At 47.3% G+C, this 20,967-nt stretch overlaps 1 protein-coding gene across 1 annotated transcript in view; it reads left to right on the plus strand.

Moving 5' to 3' along the window:
* Positions 1-16,552, plus strand: part of LOC144119155 (monocarboxylate transporter 2-like) — a 42,318-nt gene extending 25,766 nt beyond the window's left edge. Inside the window, exons 4-5 of the mRNA XM_077651856.1 lie at positions 645-1,508; positions 16,150-16,552. Of these exons, the coding sequence (XP_077507982.1) occupies positions 645-1,508; positions 16,150-16,319 (1,034 nt within the window). The 3' untranslated portion in view covers positions 16,320-16,552. The remainder of the gene's footprint in view (positions 1-644; positions 1,509-16,149) is intronic.
* The last annotated feature ends 4,415 nt before the right edge of the window (positions 16,553-20,967 follow it).

Genomic DNA, 20,967 nt, shown 5'->3' on the forward strand with positions numbered 1-20,967 from the left:
ACCATAAGCCATCTATCCTTAACACATGCTTTCGCACGTCTTTTCGGTTTACCTACGTTAAAACCCGGCCATTTTTTTATTTATCAGACGTAGGAAACATTTTTTCATACTCGGACCTTCATGTTGCACGCCTAATAACTGCCGAATGGATCGTTCACACAGGAATACTACGCTAAGGAGACGCATCAATTTTTGAATTATTTCTGTGAATCTGTTAAAGCACAATTTTCTTTTTTGCTGAACACTGCCAACTTTTGTCGGCTCATTAAGGCAAATAATTTTACAGACGCTACTTCAAGCAGCATTTCATTGGGGGAACGCGACAAGCCCATTATCGAAGATCCACCCTTACTTAGCTTTGTGCGGGTCCGTTTAGTATATTAAGGCTTCATACGGATTATATATCGCATTCGCCGCGTGACATCATCTATTCCTTAGGATTCGTACTTTCTTCCCGGCTTTCACACAAATAAAATAAGAGGTGGAAATTATTTCACAAATACTCAGTCCGCGGGACGCTAAGGAGCACTTCAGCCTAATTGGTCGGTGTGTGTTGCGAGCAACCTTCTGCGTCTTCTTCAAAACGTGGATATCAGTTCTTTTGCCTGTAGTGCTCGATCGCGCTTCGCTGTCCTCTTCCGCAGGCACGGGCGCAGGGATCGTCCTTGTCAGCCTGATGGTTGTTCTGGGTGAGCACTTCGAAAAGTACCTGGCCGTCGCCAGCGGACTCAGGGACGCCGGTACCACACTATGTGCCTTTGTGTTCCCCTCACTGTTGTCCTTCCTGAACTGCAAGTACGCCCTACGCGGAACTCTTCTTGTATACAGCGCCCTCGCCATGCACGTCACGGCTGTGGCTCTCTTTCTGTGCATACGGGTCCGAGACGATGAACAAGACCCGATGTCATGCCAGGAGGCCTCAAAAGTCTGTTCCACCATTCAAGTCCCCGGATCACGCTTGCCACTTGCGGGTGAAAGGGCAAAAACATTGGCCGCAATGCATCCTCAGGCCAACGCAGAAAAAGACCTCGCGTCGTTCAGTCACAAATTCGCCATCTTGAAGTCTCCTCGCTTCTACGTCGTTGTTCTCGGGGCGACAATCGAGATCTACGGCTACACCGTGTTCCTCGAGACCATAGAAGCCTACGCCATCGACAAAGGAGCACCACGGTCTCAAGCCGAGATGGCCATCACTTACGCGACCATCGCCGAAATCGCCGGATACGTTTGCGTGCCTCTGATCGCCGACATGAAAGTTGTTAGCCGGCCGACAATGATGACGCTGTGCTTCGTGCTTCTGACGCTCTGCTATGCCCTCATGCCGCACACCACGTGGTCGGTGACGTACGTGCTTGTGAGCGCCGTTCTAATAACTTTCATCGCTGCCGCCAGTGCGCTGCGGTGCTCGTTGATGACGCAGTTCTTCGGTGCCGCTCAAGTGCCCCTGTGCATGACTGCTGTCGGATTACTGCTCGTCCCCGTGCTGATGAGCAGCCCCACCATCATAGGTAAGCTCTTCTTCTATTTCCAGAAAAACGCAGGTAGACTGGGCAAGACAGCTTATTTATTATTTTGGGGGCCTACTAGCCTCATCATAAGCTCGTTTTAGTCATAAACTGCTGCCAACCAATCAGTTTTGTTTACTTACCTCGGTAGCTTGTAAACCGTGCTCAGTACGCTTGAGACCTACTGGAAAAAAAAGTTAACGGCACGCTGCCATAAATGAAGTCATAAAAAGATTTAGCTGATCATACGACATGAAGCATACGCCGGAAAGCCCTGAAAAACGATTCTCATAACTTAAGGCCTAATTCATTAGTTAAATGTTTTAGATACTTTTTATAGCTGTTCTGAAACCCTGGTTTGATATAGAGCTCCACTTTTTATTTTTTGAGAGGGAGATGAAAGTGTCCGGCGGTAGTAGCTCCCAGCAGTCGCTCTTCGTTCTATGAAACGCGTAGAATGCAAATATGATGTCGCTGTGCTGGCTGCATTGAAGCGAACTCACTTTTGTTTTTGATACTGCGAGGTGACGATGGCTGTGCACCGGATAAATCAAAATTTACTGCGCCATGAAAAAAACGCAACTCGATTGCCGCACTCTGAAAAGTTCAATGAGATCGAGCTGCACGAACTCCACAATTAATGTTTAGTTTATAAAGGCAGTTCCGGGCATAAAGCGACTGTCACAATCTTGTTTTCGCAGTAGTTTTCTAGCTCGCATTACCTGCGCCGTCAATTCAGACTAATGATTGTCCATCAATTCTCACCTGCACTGTAATAGTTGGAACACATTGAGTTGTCCCCGGCATTGAAATGGGAAAAAAATTATGTTGATATCGCCCAATGAGATCTGTTATATGTGCTAGTGTCTATACTAGGCCCTGGCATTTCCCTTGCTCAGGACCGCCGCCTCTGGGGACGCCTTGTTCCCTCTCCCTGAACCTTTCAAAGCGACAGACTATCAGCTCACAGGCACCTTTCTCCCTCCCAAGAGCAAATAGTGGTTGGTTTATTGAGTGCCTCGTGCCAAAGCGTGAAAAGCATTCTGCCGGATGTTAGAGGCATTTTGGGTGCCTGACCAGCCTGACTCGTTCATGTCCTCACCTCAGGTCCTGCATCCGATTGACTTGCCCCGCCGCGGTGGCTCAGTGGTTAGGGCGCTCGACTACTGATCCGGAGTTCCCGGGCTCGAACCCGACCGCGGCGGCTGCGTTTTTATGGAGGAAAAAACGCTATGGCGCCCGTGTGCTGTGCGATGTCAGTGCACGTTAAAGATCCCCAGGTGGTCGAAATTATTTCGGAGCCCTCCACTACGGCACCTCCTTCTTCCTTACCCCTTCCCTTACGGCGCGGTTCAGGTGTCCAACGATATATGAGACAGATACTGCGCCATTTCCTTTCCCTAAAATCCAATTATTATTATTATTATGACTTGAAACGACTCTACAGCTTACTTTACATATTTACAGAAGTAAAAAGCACCCGATATTATGCCATCCGATTTGGTTTATAGCGTTGGTGGTCCACAGTTCCTTAGATCAAGAATTAGATCATCAGCTAGGGTCCAGTCGGCTTGTCCTGATCTCTTAGGCAGCCACCCCCAACAGGAGGCGCAACCGCTACCCTCTCGCAGCTTTCTGGTGACAAGTGAAAACTCTAGTGGTGCCGATGACGATTCGAATACCGTCTCGCAGCTGCTGTGCTGGAGTTGGGGATTCTTCACGAAGAAAACAGGCCCCGCTGGAACCGCGGGTGATGACTACTGTCAACATGACGCGCCGCTACCAGAAAGGTCAGCGCCTTCGGACCAGAACACCAAGTTAAAGTTATGCATTAACTATCGTCGTTAATCAGCGCGGGAAGGTGCGGAGGTTCGTTTCCCAAAGGTCACTGCCTTCGGACCACCGGACTCCGTGGGAACAGGCTGGCTCAATCCCACTTGCCGCAACCGCCGCTGTTCGGTACAGGAAAGCCGAGAGGCTTTGTCCTCCCCAATGCGTATACTAGCCCAAGTGGTCACGCTGTTGTGTGCACTGCCGCCTAAGGTGCTGATCGGAGCGCCTCTTCTCCAGTGAACAAAGGGAAGACGCCGCCGCTGCTAGAAATCGGTTTCTCGCCATCGCTTCTGACCGAGGGCAACACTGTTGACTTTCCGCTGGGTGCAGAGGAGTTGGAGGGAAATTCATCTGGTTGTCAGCGAGGTCCACGATCTCAGCAGGAGATGGGTTCACCCTACCTGCCAAGTGTCTACCGACAAGTGTAGAGCCACTCTGCTGCTCTTGTAAATTCCATCTTCATTCAACAATGTCAAGGTAGGACGAAGAATCTTCTTCGTGATGGTACAGTGGGTGCGGCATGGTGGTATCCATCACAAGCATACGGTTTTGATTCCGGTCGCGCCGACATCGTTATGCGGCCGCCGTAGCCGGAATTAAAGAGGGAGATCCAAGATGCGAGCAGACCAAAGACCATTTACCCGAAGGACTTCACCTAAAGAAAGCTAGCACTGGGCCGAGAAAAGCTTGTATCAGTTAGAAATAGGTGAGTGCATGGCGACACTGAGGATCGCACTCCCAGTGCCCCCACACCGGGCGATACGGAAGCTATAACTACTAGGCCATCGCTGCGGCCTGCTTTACCCACAAATAGTATCCGCTTCTTATTTTTGTTTTCTGCCGTAGTTAATATGAACCGTATTTTGATCCAACACGAATCTGCCTCTCTTTGGGCTTGATCAACATGTGACTTTTGGACGGAGTCTTCTATGGAACTGCTATCAGCTGCTCGAATTATGGTGCCGACCATCTCTTCGCTCATAAATACAAGAGTTCTTGTGATCTCGGTCGTTAGTTCCACGCCATTTAGTTCCCATTCTCTGTTCCAAGACATGACGATAACTCGTTTGACGACGCTTGCTGATTAAGCGAAGCGATTTCGTTGTGTAACCTGTAGACAGTGGGCATTATCAAGCTGACGTTTGAAATTGTCGCATAATGAGTACGGTCACACAGATGCTTGTGGTACCATAAAAATAGCGCTATATCGTAATAAAAACAAGAGCGGGATTTATTGCCGAGCGTTTCAAGCATCCGGTTGGAACATGCCTGGCAATGGCAACGAGAGGACGATAACCTTTGGATGCGTTTTTTTTTTAGTCATCCCAAAGTACTGCCAACGAACTTCTCGTACGTTTTTTTTTTCTTTCGTGTTTCAGTCTCTCTTCTTTTTTTGTATGCGGAGCAATAGCCACACTCATGCAGTTCAAGTTCATTCAACAATGGTTACTACTGCTCTCATAGTAGAACATTACTTTCAAAAATGATTTAAACTAGGCTTTTCGAGAAAAACAAAAACTCTCCTGGAGGAAACTCTTAGTTCCAGCGGACGTCATTAAGAATGAAAGATGTGCTTATTAGTTCCTTGTTAATTAAAATTTATTGCTGTACTTTTTATTTAGTGAAGCTTGGCGATTTTTGTCAATGGAGAGTTTCTAGCCGTGGAGACGGCGATGGCGTATTAGTTTTTAGAACAAATAAAAGTCGATTTCTAAAGACCTGCACGCGAGAAAGTCTGGTGTTTTTTTTTCTCGCACCAAACCGAAACTCAACGCATGAGGAGCGCCGGAAGCCTAGTGCAAACGCAACATACGCTGATGACGTGTTGCAGTGACAGCAGGTGCAAATTCTACATGTACTCTCTTATTTTCTCTGGCTAGGAAGCTTCGACGTCCAAATTATAGTAGTATACAACTTTAAAAAAGCAGCAGTTAATGACACTGGACTACGGTCTGCGGCGTATTGTATTAGTCCACGCACCTGCCACAAAATTAAACTAAATCAACTTTTTAATGTTTGACTTTATTAAACAAGCCAGATATCAAAATTCCACAGCGCATAACTTTTTTCTCGTGATTACCTTCTTGTTTAGGTGACAAGAAAAATTTTAACAACGGACAACGTTTTTGTCGAGGAGGAATTCGGTGCGTTGGTCATAAATGTGGGCGGAGCTTCACTGCATACTTAAGTTCTCTCCGACTATTTTTCTTCTTCGCTGTGAGCAAGGAAGAGGCTGGACAATTGTCCAGGTCTCACGCTATTGGAAAGCTGTCTGCAGAGGCCACCTGGTCTAACACTGGCGAATTCCTGGGTAGCGATAGCTTCATCGTCTCCTGCACTGTTGAGATAGTCAAATGTCGGAAACCATTTGGCAAGGCTGAGATTGTAAAATAGGACAAGTGCAGAAAGAAAATCGCACGTTTCTGACGAAGATATTACAGATATTGAGGCATGACAGCGCTACAGATGGAAACCGTCGCCAAGCACTCTGCGACAGTGGACACCACGGAGGAAACTCCGGCGGTCGGCCCGCACCCTTTACATCTGTGGGAAGCCAGGATATCTGTGACAAGGAGGTGGAAAAGGCAAAGTTAAATCGCAAGCTGAAGATCAAGATAGCAGAACCCATCAAGGAAGCGGATGACTGCCCACATAACCTCGCTGACCCAAAACTGGCTCAAGCTGTCTGATGAGCTCAACGGTATAATGGAAACGGCTAAAGCATGGGGACTCTTCTGATCCCTTATCGAGCCGAACTCAAACCGGAAAGAGCAGACAGACACGCTCTATAAGGCCCTACACAGCTATCAAGGGGACAACGAAACCCTCATTGCAGAACTCGCACTGAAATTCCTCGATTTGGGATCGTCCTACCCTACCCCTGCGCACACCGCGCCCAGTGGAGAAATAGACGAAGACGTAACGGTTGAGGAACTCAGGGCGGAGCTTGAAGACATGCTTAAGAACACCACCCTCGGACCAGACCATATTAACACCAAGACGTTCTTCAACACGGACGACAACTCCTTAGGACAACTAGTGAAATACTTCAACACGCAATGCTGGAACAAGGGTCAGATCCCCGACTCCTGGAAACTGGCTGTAGTGCGGTTTATTCCGAAACAAAAAAAAACCTGAGATATTGATCATTTACGACGATCTCCCTCACTTTGTGTCTGGGTAAACTGTTCGAGAGGATCGTGAACACCCCAGTGAAGAGACTCCTGAGGAATAATGATAATCTCCCGGACACGCTGTGTCGGTTTAGGGAAAAGCTATCTGTACAGGCTTTTCTCCTTCACATCAGAGAGGGCATTCTGGACAATCCCGACCGGTATTAGGCCAAGGCGATCCTTGCGCTCCATTTAAAGGGCGCATTTGACAATGTCACCCACCAGGGAATACTGGAGGCGCTTAGCAGAGTCAACTGTGGCGACCATACATATAATTATGTGAGGGACTTTCACTCCAATAGGAAAGCGCCAATACGTATCCGTGATCGGACTTCCTCCGTTCAGTCTAGGTTCCGAGGGCACTCCGGAGGGAGCGGTCTTTTCTCCGCTTGTCTTCAACCTGGACATGCGCGGGCTACCAAAGAACCTAGATCGCATCCAAGGCATTGAGCACGCCATATACGTGGATGACATTACGATCTTGTGTTGCAGTTGTAATGAGGGGGAAATTCAAGACCGCCTTCAGGAAGCAGCGAGCTTCGTCTGTCAGCATGCGGCAAGGTATGGTTTAACGTGCTCTCCCGAGAATTCTGAGTTACTTCTGATCGATCGTGGCAAGAAACGGTATGAAGCACTCTTACCGTCCGCTCCACCTGTCGCTGTTACGATCAAAGGAGTCACATTCAGACCAAGAAAAGAATCAAGATCCTGGGAGCATCATACCCAGCGGCAACACTAACACCTCAGCAATGAGACAACTCCAAGCCTATTCCGAGCAAGTTTCAAGAATGCTACAACGGGTAATCAAGAAAAGAAATGGGCTAAGAGAGATGACGGCAATATGATTAGTTCAGGCTTCCAATCTCTCTAAGATAACGTACACCACATCCCACTTGCTGCTTAGCAAAAAGGAGAAAGATCAAGTGGATGTTGTTATAAGAAAGGCAGTTAAGGTGGTACTGGGACTCCCTTTATGCATATCCATGGAGTGACTACTACAGCTGTGGATCCATAACACCATCGACGAACTAATAGAGGCCTACCGTACCAACCAAACTGTCAGGCTCTCAACAGCTAAGCCTGGCAGGAAAATGTTACCGAAGCTCAGAATCAGTCCACCCAGGGAATTCGCCGCCATGCAGGTGAGATCACGCATGACGACTCACCCCGTACAAAAGCGCATGGATGAGGAGAACAGCAGAGGACGCAGACTAGCCAGAGCTAGACACCTCTCTAAGCGTTGGGATAGATGCAAGGGCACGTTCTACGCCGATGCGGCTGGACCTATTAATGGGTTCGCAGCAATTGCAGCAGTTTCACCCCGGCGGGATACGATTGCAAGCAGCCTTACCCAAGATGCAATTACCACATCGGCTGAAGAAGCAGCTATCGCACTAGCGATATTCAAAAATAACCATGCAACGGTTATGTCCAACTCACAAACAGCAGTACGCAATTACCTCATGGGTCGCGTGGGCTCTCCATGTTGGAAAATTTGGCAACGTCTAATCCCTCGAATGTCCAGATATTCTGGACTCCAGGGCCCCTCACAGCGACGGGCAATGAGGCGGCCGACAGAGCTGCTCGAGCTTTCCTCCGAGCATCAGGCACGCAGCCTCTCTCCGAAAGAGTTAACCTCTCACTCTTACTAAGCTGCGCACAAATTGCGAAGCACTATGAGATCATAAGCGGGGAATATCCTCTTCCTCACAAAACCCTTAGCACATTTGAAGAGCGCGTGATCAGGCGACTACAAACTAATATTCTGCCCAATCCCTACTTAATGGGTAAATGGCATCCAGACACATACGATTCGTCCTACTCCTTCCTTGGAACAACTGGCACACTCTTTCACACAGTTTAAGAATGTCAAGAAAACCCAGACTTGGGCAGCAATACCGATCCGACATATGAGTGCTGGGAGGCAAACATTCATAGCCACAGTTCCCTTGATGAGAAATCGATGGTTGAGAGCGGCCAATTATGATGGCCGCTAATGGGTTCTCCTCTTGAACGCACCCAGTTTCTGTGTTCCTAATAAATGTTTTTCCTCCTCCTCGACGACTACGCGGCCGTCGATTTTAAGAACGCTGAAAGACACTGGCCTGGCGCTGTTACCTCCAGAAGCAGTCTTTTTATTTTTCCCCCTTTTTTATCACGCTAGTTTCGTTGAAGGAATAAAGCCACGCTTCTGCGACAGTGTAGCAGATCGAAGACCTCTCAACACGCTGTGCCCTTGTTGCTTTTGTAACTGCGCCGAACACCTCGAACGATATTCTAATGTATATATCAGCCATGCGCAACGAGAGGAGAAATTGGCACACAGGTCTTGCCCGTCAGCGACAGCTGATAGGCCAAGCCTGGAGAGCCGCCTTCGGCGCTGGTTTCTCGGATTTGGGCGAACCACCCGACTATATTTCAAGGACTGAATAAAAGTTTTTTTTTTTCGCTCTTTGTGAGACTGCAAAGTTTTGTTTAGCGGTGCCTGTATCATCACATGTAACACTGAAGGTATTTTTTTTACGTGGCATCGGCTTGACAATAAAAATAAATGAGAACTCAGTAACTGACAACTTTTTGGCATTGTAGCGGGCCGTGGCTTCGTACAAGCTGCCGTCAAATTTGTTGTAAGAAGTGGTAGCCTATGATAAAGAAGACTAGACTAAATATCTTTAGCAGTTTTGAGTCATATAACAAACATCACCAAACAAAAATGGTCTATTTCAATGTTTAAGTTGGCTGCAGCCCTACACGGGCACTCCACGAAAGCCCCAGCATTTTGGACTAAAACACACGATTTCTACATGTTGTGCTCAAATTGCTTTCGGTAGATTGCGATGCGCAGTCGAAGGCGTTCTTTCATGGCGTTCACAGAAGATAAAATCACCTGTCTGGGAATGCTTTCGAGAGATATTCTTACATGTTGTTTCATATTCTCGAGGTTGGCTGTCGGTCTTTAAAACCTTATTTTTAACATATCCTCAGAGGAAGAAGTCCGAGGTTCCGAGGTGCGGTTCCACAATGGCCAATCCATTGGTAAGGGAAGAACTCGTCGATGAATTGCCAAGCCTGTGAAGAAAAATGCGATGGGGCTCCGTCATGCTGGAACCACATTTTTTTTTCAGCACACACTGCGGCAACTCTGAAGCAAACTCGGAGACGACGCCCTTTAAAACTCACTCTGCGCACTTCTTTCAAGTAAGGCTTCCATCGATGAAGTAAAGACCAACAATGCGGCCGTTATAGTTACCACACCAGACGTAGTCACCACGTTACTTGGTGCTTGTGTTTACGAAACCAGTGCAGGTTCTGATCGCACCAATAATGTGCGTTGTGCAAATTGACACAGTAAAGGAAAAAAAATTGTACAAATTGACATTCGAATCCCTGCAAAATTAGGCACCTTCGGTCCAAAGCACTTTGTTTGAAAAATTCGGGATATTCATCGCATTTAGTCAGACACCAGTTGCAAAAATCGTTGCAAACGTCGTTTGGTCTCACTTCTTGGTGCAGGCACACATGATATGGGTGGTAGCTGCGTCTTGAAAGTGACCTTCAAACTGATGCCGGGCTCACTTTATACGCGCTTGCAATTTCCCTGACCGTTCCTTCTGGAGTGACAACGACGTATGCGAGCACATTGATGTCAAAATCATTGGTTTCACTAGCTCGTCGCTTCCTTTTCTGAGCATGAAGTGATCCTGTTGTTCTAAATTGATTAAATATTGATATGAACGTCGGGCGAGATGGCACACGACGGCCACGATGTTGGGCAGCGTACAGTCTCGGCAACGGAGTACTGGAGTTTCGCTTTCTCGGCAATTTCCAGTGTCCACGCAGCGGCGTTGCAATCTTCTTACATGGACGAGCTGACATCAGTGGTGTTGCAAAGGCTGTGTCGCACGCGGACCTCCAAAACAAGTACCTCAAAGGCAAATCTCAACGCGTTAATGAAATTGGCGCTACAAGTCGCAAGAACAGTTGTCTGACAGAATTCTGCCACTGCTGCAAAAGCTTTACGTGCTCCACAGACGAACCTTTATTTGTCTGATGCGGTTCCTAACACGCAGCGATTATAAACGAACAGCAGCTGAACCTGATGAATTAATGAACGAACGGTGACGCCTCACATCCGGTATTCTGGTAGTCACTTCCGAAGTAGTGGAGATAAAGAAACAGGAAAACACTTGGCAGACGCTTAAGCTCCGCCTTAAGAGTAAAACGCGATAGCGTTCCCTCGTAGTCGAGCACCAGCTTATGTAGATGCCACATCAGCATTCAGGGGAGGCGCAGACACTGAATAGTGTTCCTGTATATGGGAGCATATACAGGAACACTAACTCTGAACTTATGCGCGCGCCGTCTGCCGGGCCAGTGCCGTGCATGGTGAACAGGGGTTTCAGTGGTTGCCACACGACGGCGCTACAACTGCACGCCAAGCATGGAGGAAATTTCCGGGAACGCATGGCACTCGTTTAATTCCGACATCTTTAATTTACATGCTCATAATTGATCATGTACGACTCAATACAAGTCTCGAAGATACGTTTCCAAGAAACCCGTGCGTTCACTAGACCATGGCCGGTCTCGAGGCGAGCGCGCGCTCCCCTCGAGACCGGCCGTGGCTAGACGAGCCTTTTTTGACGTTCAAGCGTCTAGCCGTCGTGGCGGAAGAGCCGCCTAGCTGGCTCCCCTCTCTGGAATCATGTGTGTGCCTCCCAGACTATTGATGTGTTGGAAGGTACGGTCGTGCAGGGGTATGCTGGCCTGGTGTTTTGTGGCGCAAGCATACTTATATTTTTATTTTCGGCACTATTTCTATGCAATAAAGAATGAAAGAGCCATCGTGGCGGAGTGGAAGCGTCCCCGTCTAGAACGCCTAAAGCCCTGGTTCGATTCCCAGCCCAGACCACTGTTTCTTTTATTCATTGAGTGTGCGTGCCCTATGACAACTACGGCTACTACGACGTGATGGCTTCTTGACCGAACGAGCTGCATACGCTGTCGCGTAAAATGGCCGCCAGCGTCTGTTAAGGCTCTCAGATGGGCGGCCGCATGTTTGATGATGACTAGCCTCTTTGCTACGCCCAGAAATTAAGTAAAAATAATGCCGGCTGCGGTCTAAGCTAATCGTCGAGGCTCCCTAGCAGGGTAAATCACCGCAGGCCTTTCGAATTGAGCGCCACCAAGGCGCTGCAGTCATTGGTTGAGTTGTATGCTACAGGTGGGATCAGCCTTGCTTATTATGCAGGCAATTGCTCCTCCGTGCCGTCATTTATATGTTAATAATGACCTAAAACCTGTCAGATCTGCCCCGCTATGCGCACAGTCACTTATAAGAGTACATATTCCACTCACGCAGTCACCATCTATGCACACATTCACTTACAGTAGAACATAGACCACTCCAGAAGTCACCATCTAAGCACATATTCAGTCACAGTAGAACATAGTCTATTGGAGTGCCACCATCCATGCACACATTCACTAACTGTATACCATAGTCCACTGCTGAAGACACCATCTACGCACGAATTCAATCACAGCAGGCCGTAGTCCGTTCCTGCTGTCACGATTTAGAGACAAGATCAGTGTCCTTCAGAAATGTTAAAAAAAGGCTTGCAGCCTCCCTTCTGCACGTTTGGTTTCCACTCCGGTAGAGAATGTCCTGAACTGTACTGTGAAGGGTTCCTGTCTCCTTGAAGGAAGCGAACATCACATACCTTTCTGCGTTGTACTCTGGGCAGTACATAATACAATGTTCTATCGGGTGTCCCAGCTAACTTGAGCCAAGGGTTAAAAAATAAATTATTAGAGGCAGGCGAGTGAAACGAGTGGCATATTGGTGAATGCCATCTTGCGCAACACACGCAATTTCTTGTTTCGCAATTAATTAATAGTTTAATTAAGTTTAATTAACTACATTTATAAATATTTACTTTAGACAACAAATTGCATTTTAAGAGTTTTCGAGCACCTTCAGAAAACCTCATTCTATCATTTCTGATAACGAAATCCTCACGTGAGTCTTTTTTTCCCAGCACCAAAGAAAGCCCGCGAAATACAAAATAAACCGCGTGACTAACGCACATGCGCGCCACGATCGTGGTGCTCTAAAGCGTGGTTTGAGAAAACGAGATCACCTGCAGCCTTGACTCGACGGCCCCGCACCCAGCGGCAGGCCGATATGTTGGCGGCGGCAACTTGCATCGTCATGTGTACCACTGGCTGACGCAGACGAGAAACCACCGCCAGCATATTGGCCTGCCGCTGGGTGCGGGGCCGTCGAGTCAAGGCTGCAGGTGATCTCGTTTTCTCAAACCACGCTTGAGAGCAGCACTATCGTGGCGCGCATGTGCGTTAGTCACGCGGTTTATTTTGTATTTCGCGGGCTTTCTTTGGAGCTGGGAAAAATAGACCCACGTGAGGGTTTCCGTATAGTAAATGATGGAATGGGGGTATGAAAGTGCTCGAAAACTCTTCAAATGTAATTTTCTGTCTACAGTCAATATTTTTTAATTGAGATAAATAAACTTATTTGAACTATTAATTAAATGCGGAAGAAAAAGTTGCGTGTGGTGCGCAAGATGGCTCTCACCAATATGCAACTGGTTTCACTCGCCTGCCTCTAATAACTTATTTTTTAACCCTTGGCTCAAGTTAGCTGGGACACCTGGTATATCCCCGCACACACCACATAAAGAACATAGCGGAGACGATGTTATGCCCGTCTTATGCATCCAGGCCGGAGTACAAGCAGAGCCAGTGCGAATTCGATGTAGCAGAGTGGTCTGTGACCTTCTCAGTCCCTTGGTCACACATGGCTTGTGGGGCGCACTCTACGGGGTAGTAAAAGGACCGAGCACTGTTTCTCTGAAGAGTCCTCTTTCATCTTGAGGTACCTTTTGATGACTTTCTTGAAAGAGCTTTATGGGCGAGACTATCTGCCACCTCAATGCCTCCGACTCCTATGTGAGAGAGCGCCCATTGGAAATATAGAGTAAAGCCTCTGCTGTGCAGATTCTGCACCAAGCGCAGAGAGCTTATAGACAAGGCATCAGTAGGGAACCCGCGCTCTAACCTCTGAAGGGCACATTTTGAATCAGTTAGGATGACAACAGGTTGCGCCGGACAAGACCCTAACTTCCGTAAGGCCGCCTCAATAGCAACACTTTCGGCCGTTGTGGAGGATACGACAGCAGTAAAGCGTACACACCGCTTACAGTACAAAGAAGGAATGTAAAAAGCCCTTGCGCTAGCTTGTTTGACCGTGTCCACAGAACCATCCGTGAAAATTTGAAGATGGCGAGCATACTTTTTTTCCAAATGCTGAAGTACGAGAGAACGCGTTGCTGCCAAAGGAGAGCTGCGCTTTGCACTCCCATGGGGAATTGTGACCTTACAGTCGAAGGTCGGAAAAGACCAGGGACTACTCAGAGACTACTAATGCATCTACTACTGCAGAAATAAAATTAATTGTCCATAACAGTAATGTTTAAGCTATGCTCCTTGCTAACATAAAATGCCTTATACTAGCAGTTCACCTGACCTTCAAGGGTGGGGGGACTTTGGTTCAACTTATTTTTCCACAACCCCTTTTTTTCTGTCTTTTTAACTGGATTGTTGCCAGATTCAAACTTCGACTGCTTATAATGCATGCCGGAAGAACGATAATTTAACATTTCCTTTGATTTTTCCTTTTTATTGTTTCACAATAAAAAAAATGCTTGTGGTTTAGCTCTGGTTAAACCTGGAGTGACGCGAGAGCTAGGCGTTCCTTCTTCATCTTCGTCCCTGCACGTGGTTTCACTATCGGCGGCTAGGCGTGCCTTTCGAACGCCGCTCGAGGCGTATCGCACGCTCTTCCTCCGTATCCTCGGCCAACACCCCCTAGATTTTCCTAGGCTTGCCGCCTCCTCTTGGTTTCGCTCCAACGCCGAGCCCTGGTTTCTTTCAGAACCGCCGAGCTCAGCTCGTCCTCTCCTCCGCTCTCCTTTGCACCGGCGGCTCCGCCGAGCCGCCTACTTATACAGCTGCGACACCTCTCCTCACCTTCAACCCGCCACCCCCACCCCCCCCCCCACTCGACACGGCTCATGCGCACAGCTGTTGCAGCTGTTTCGTGGGCGCGCCGCGCCGCGGCAGCAGCAGCTGGTCCGCACCACGTGACCAACCGGCACCACGTGGCAAACCCGCGCAACCACGGAGCTCAAGGAGTGCCACGCTGAAGGCTCTAAGAGCTGGTATAGTCTAGCTCTCGCTACAAAACTGCATCGGTGATATTGGTTGCAGGGCGCTGAACCTAGCAGCTACGGAGGAAAATGCTCACATGTAGCCCAGGAATATTTTCTGCGTTCATTTTAAAAGCACCAGTTTCAAGCGCAACTTTGAGAGTCCTCTGAGCCATTTGTTTCGTAGTCCTGCTTTCAACGCAAAAACCCATTGGTAGCTGATTTGGCACACAACTTTGTATTTAGGTTTGATATTGTAGACAAGTTTTGCGCATGCAAAAGGTGCCGTGCCAAACGGCGTTTTTTTTTTTCATGATGGTTCGAGAAATTTTAAGCTAAGAATGACGCTGGCACAGCAAAAAGATTAAATTTCACGCTACCGAATAATGCAAGCATAAAATATAAAAATTACAGGAACATGTCATTAAATGTGTTGGCGAAGCGACAGCATTAGAAGCGGTTATGCATTTACATCGCGTTTTGTGTCTTTCTTCGATGCTTGTGTTCTCGCACCCCTACAAGTCTATCTGCACGAAACCAGACATCTCTTCCTGCATTCTAGCTGGTGGTTAGACGTTTCCCGAAGGTGCCTCGAGGTGGCGACACGGACGCAGTGAAAGATACATCAAAAAGTATAGTTGTCACTTCCGGTGCCGGAAAGGTTAAAACTGCACATAAGACGACCCGCCGCGGTGGCTCAGTGGTTAGGGCGCTCGACTACTGATCCGAAGTTCCCGGGTTCGAACCCGACCGCGGCGGCTGTGTTTTTATGGAGGAAAAACGCTAAGGCGCCCGTGTGCTGTGCGATGTCAGTGCACGTTAAAGATCCCCAGGTGGTCGAAATTATTCCGGAGCCCTCCACTACGGCACCTCTTCTTCCTTTCTTCTTTCACTCCCTCCTTTATCCCTTCCTTGACGGCGCGGTTCAGGTGTCCAACGATATATGAGACAGATACTGCGCCATTTCCTTTCCCCCAAAAACCAATTATTATTATAAGACGAGGCCATAGGCAACGAGGAACACACAAAACGCCCCGCGGGTGTGTTCCTCGTTGCCTGTGTTTTCTTCTTTTGCGCAGCTTTAACCTTTCCGTAACTATGCGCCAGCTAGTCCCCAAGAACGTCTTCATAAATCATTTCCGGCCTGATGATCTCACTTCCGGTCGTGGGAATTATGTGATCGAAGACATTCTTTTTTTTTCCCCGAGGAGGCTTGTAATACCATCGCATTAAAAGTGGAATTCAGAATGCCTTGTATCGATACCTTTTCTGATCAGTCTTCTCACCATGCACTACTTTCCTGTCGATTTTGATATGACTTAATAGCTCGAACAATCGAATATCATGTCGTTTGCGCACTTTTTGCCCTTAGAGACTAAAAAAAAACTCCACATTTTTCTTTTGCAGACTTCTTCCGCGACATGATGGGATCCTACGACAACATGTACCGCCTCGTGGCGGCTCTCCATCTCGCCGTGGCGATGCTGTATTCTCCGCTTGCCGTGCATGAAAGGCGACAGAGCAGGGGATCGTTGTCAATGGCCCCCAAGAAATGTGCGCCAGTCACAAAATTATAGGCGGCCTGTTTGCAGGAACTGCAACGTTATGTGCGATCAATATCGGGCTTCAGAGACATCGAAGACGCTTACTTACAGTGGCCAAACTTTAAAAACCTCATTTCATCACTTGGTTCGTCCACTGACCTACAGTTTTCCTGCGTTTGACATCACGCAGGTCATCAAAAAAGCACTTGTGCCTCTTAAGTGCAAAGTATTCAACTTAACATGCCCCGAGTACTTTCTTGATGATTCGTTGTCTACGTTCTTCGGAGGGGCACAAGACTCTCCAAACGTGTTTATTCGATGGTGTTGAAGGAGCTAAAGACGTTCAGTGATAAAGATGATGTAGTGAGGAAATATATTCACACAAATTTACAAGGTTGAAAACTACAAGTTACAGAAATGAAGTCACACTGGCAATCAAACGAACTGCTACTTAAAGAGAAATTCTCACACAGAGAAAAACACTGTGCATGACCTTACTTATCTACCCAATATAAAACCATAGGTACTTGTAGAAGCACGTGCCAAGCACGATGTCCTCACGCAGACTGCTGTTCAATGCTTTTGCTTGCATTTTTATAGGTTTCGCAAACAAAAAAGTTGGGAGGGTCATGTTTCAAGGCCCGCCCTAAGCTGCGATAACCAATCAAATTTAATATAAGGTAGCCACAGCGCCTGAATTACGGGCACAACCTCGAGCCTAGAGCTTGGCTGAAAGAAAAAAACACATAACGAAAACATTCTGAACCCCCTCCCCCAAGATGAGTCCTTGCTCTTATAGCGTAATGCTCATTCCCTTTACCCGCTCGCCGCCGCACGGGGGTGTCACTTCTCGAAGCATGACGAGTTCTAGCTAACTGGCAGGACCGCTAATCTGCTAGCTCGTCGCAGAAGTGTCAGATGGCGGAGGCAGGAAACGAGCCCCGCGACGCCTCGGTGCTGTCAAGAATGCCAGCAAACGAAAGGGCCCTTCGCGAAACTCGAGGCAGGTTCGTATATTTCCGCGGAATTGGCATGGGGGACCGCTGCCGCTGGAACGGCGCACTGTATCGAGTGGCGCCACATGTCCACCACTGCCGTTGATGCGCGCCACGCGTGCTTTCTTGGTGCACTGGCGTTTGTGCGCGCATAACAAATAGCAGCCGTCGGCCGTCGTAGCGACGCTGTAAGCGGACAGTGACTTCTGGAATTTTTGGGAATGTTTGCGAGGGACGAGCGGGTGGGGAGCTCGGGTCTGTACTGAGAACTCTCCGCGTAGACCTGAGGCGCGCAGTGGCCTCAAGCTAAAGTAAGTAAAAATGTAGGCGTTAATGAAGCGCGGCCTTACACCCCGGGTTATGGTTGCACTTTTTAAAGGCCCCTTTGTGAAATTTGTAATTTTTCATAAGCTGTACGGTTAGCAAAACAACAAAGGCGTGGTTCAATAGCCCCTTCAGGGTGTGAGGACGATGCGGGCTTCACGAAGTCACTTTTCAGCCTCAGGTTAAATATGTGCTTTGGAGCTTCTGCCTTCGGTGCACGCCTGCAACATCCGAGCTATGCCTTCCAGCGGAAGCCTCGTCTAGCCTCCGCCGTTCACTTCCTAGCATTCCACCAGAACGCGGTCCACACCAAACGCCATTTTAAGCACAACTTTCACTACAGACTAAGCTAGGACTCACTGTTAGTTCGTATATGAGTCCGCGACGAGGGAAGCGTACCAGAGACCTTATAACGACAAAGTGCTTTGATAACAAGCCTTGCCTCGCAGGCACTTTTCGATGCACAGCATGTTCTTCTTCGTTATCCGGCATTATGCTGCTACTATTGCTAATGTACTACGGTATAGTCAGATATGGTTTGTACGGCTACCGCTGCTCGAAGTTCCAGAATACTAAGCTCGCTGAATCTGAATCAAGACGGTGAACGTGGCGAGTGTAGGTAACAAACAATATTACTTTTGGACCAATAAGAAACACAAGGAGCACAAGCTCACAGCAGGAGGCTTTTACTGTAAAACAATACTAATCAAGCAAGAGCGGGGACATAAAGACAATAGTAAAGCTACAAGGAGCGAATTGGCCACAGTGTAGCCGTAAGCTAAGGTGACACAATTTTTACTCCGATTAGTGTGATAATGATGGTACATAGCGTAAGCAGACTGTCCATGAACAACGTTAATACGCTAGAATGTGCGCGTAGAATTTGCGCAGCTATCAGAAAGGCTGCCCGTCAGGAGGGCACATTGCATCTTTCGCCTGCCTAAATAAATTATCCAGGGCACTGAATTCGGGAGACCTCATGTGAGGAACCTCGGTAACCTCTGGCTTTCTTATAATTCTTCCCAAGAAATTCATTTGATGAACTGCTGGCGAGTATTTTAATTGTTACAGCAGGAAAGACAGCGCGATAGGAATAGGAATGAATATGGGGGAAAAACAGCAAAAACTAATAGCGGTACTCAGCTGGCGCATGACGTACTGAAAGTACTGAAAGGGACCGTTGACTTAGACCAAGAAGTCTAGGGATATCCGAGGCGAAAGCAAAAGTTAGCAGACGAAAGAAAACTTTTTGGAATCCACATGACTAACACTCCCAAGTAATTCCCTCCAGCGATCTAGCGTATCCAATATACACAACGAACGGTCCGCAAGGTCCACTCAAAGAAAAGGTTTAATCTAAGGACCGCGCAGAATCAAACATGATTGTAATTGAATTACTGTAATTAAATTACCTTTATCGGGAATTTGTAATGTGATTCATTATTTTCTGGGCTGGTAATTTCGTATTGTTATGAATTATTTGGGAGCAGTAATTTCATGCAAAGTAATTAATCGATTAAAGTAAATAATTAATTACTAGCGAAATTACTTTTCCTCAGTAATGGGGTCCGTGCTCCACCTTGTATTGGCCATGTTGTGGCCTCGTGTTTGCGGTGTTGAGTGTCTACAAAGCAAGAAAACACGTGATCAGCAATAGCCAGCATTCCAGCGAAGCGGCGCACGCGGACGAGAGGCGATGTGCGTGCGCGCATCGACAACACCTGGATGATGAGTCTGCTTAATAGGACGGCTACGCATCTTCCGACACTGCGTACGGTCGCACACACAGACCCGTCGCAGGGCCACCGGGTAGTTCCATGACCATTACATGCTGTATTGCACCTTCCCACAGAGGCAAATAGTTCCCTCTAGACTGCTTCATATGCATTGCCACGTCGCCGCACAAACAAACGTCAAATGACATCTAACAAACTTGGTTTTGAGTTCTGGGGAAAACTAGTTTATGTGGCCGAATATGAAGCCATATTTTTAACTCAAGGGCACCACGACATGCTACAGCGTGGCGACGGCGCCACCACGACATGCTATTTTTTTTTTTCGCCAACGCACTACGAGAGCAAGTAAGTTTAACAGCAGAAATGGCAGCCTGTGTGAACCCTGGTACATTTCCGGTACGATGAACGTCAACAGGCAGTCGGTGCACTTTCGCTGTTTACGTGTACGACAAATTCTTGAAAATCAAGACGGTGAGACCATACTGCGCAATGAACGATGAATTTCTGATTGAAGAGCGATGCGAGCAATTAAATTTTGCGATTAAGTTGACCTCATCTAATCTACATCAGTAAAGTGGCTGTTCAGTGGACTAGGGCTACCTTAATTCAAAAAGAGGGCGAAATTTCCGATGCCCACTTTGAAGTTCAGTGGCGGTGCAAAACAACAAAAAAAAATTACAGGATTGCACTTGTCTCCTTATGAGCGGAAATGCGAAAGCTTTTCCCTTTCCACTCTTTCTCCCCCTATTTTTCTTTTTTTTTCTGCCATTTTGAGTTTCTATTTGCTTTTGCTTTTTCTCTTTTTCTTTGTTTTCTTACTTTTCTATTTTTGTTGTTTATAAATTTTATTTTCTTTGCTTTGCTTTCTCATTTCATTACATATATGTTGCTTAAGAACTGTTGCTTAATGAGCTTTTGCATTTTTGTTTTAGGTTTACCATGCAACTTGCGATTTACAGTTCGCACGGACAACTCTCGTCCACAACTTCCTTCGCACCACTCATGAGCCAAGAAACCTTAATATGAAAATTTTGTAGGAACTATGACTAATGCGCAACTTTTTATGTGTTGAGACTAAAGAGAAATTTAAATGTAATTTTCATTACTTTTTGGGAAGTAATTGCTTTTTGATAGCATTAATTTGTAATGTAATTTAATTTCTTTTGAGAGTTCTAGGAAAGTAATTAGTGATGTAATTTAATTTCTTTTCAAAAGTAATTTTGCCGTGTATGGCACAGATAGCAGTGGAAAGGAAAGTGATGGGCGTGGCAATGCCAGACCCAAAAAGACCGTCATGGATTAGATTAGATAAGAAACCACAGTAATTCATGTAATGATGATCGGGGCCTGAAATGCACCGAAGGTGGTTTATAAAGTCAGAGTGGATCTAAAGTAAGGAAAGTGTAAGCGGGAATCGCCGGGGTGGAGTGAGGAGAGGAGAATGTCTGCTTCGACCAGAAGGTGGCCGCAGATGGCGAGCCGAAGGGTAATTGGAAATTACTCGGCAGTTTCATTGCCCTGCATTCAACCTGACACGAGTGCCATGTCATTCATTTTTGCTGAGGCGGTGTTCATACCATGGGCGTTTGTATTGCCAAAACTTATGCACATTGCACCGCTCTGCAG

This window comes from Amblyomma americanum, chromosome 2, assembly GCF_052857255.1.
Source record: "Amblyomma americanum isolate KBUSLIRL-KWMA chromosome 2, ASM5285725v1, whole genome shotgun sequence".
Taxonomy (NCBI): Eukaryota; Metazoa; Arthropoda; class Arachnida; order Ixodida; family Ixodidae; genus Amblyomma; species Amblyomma americanum.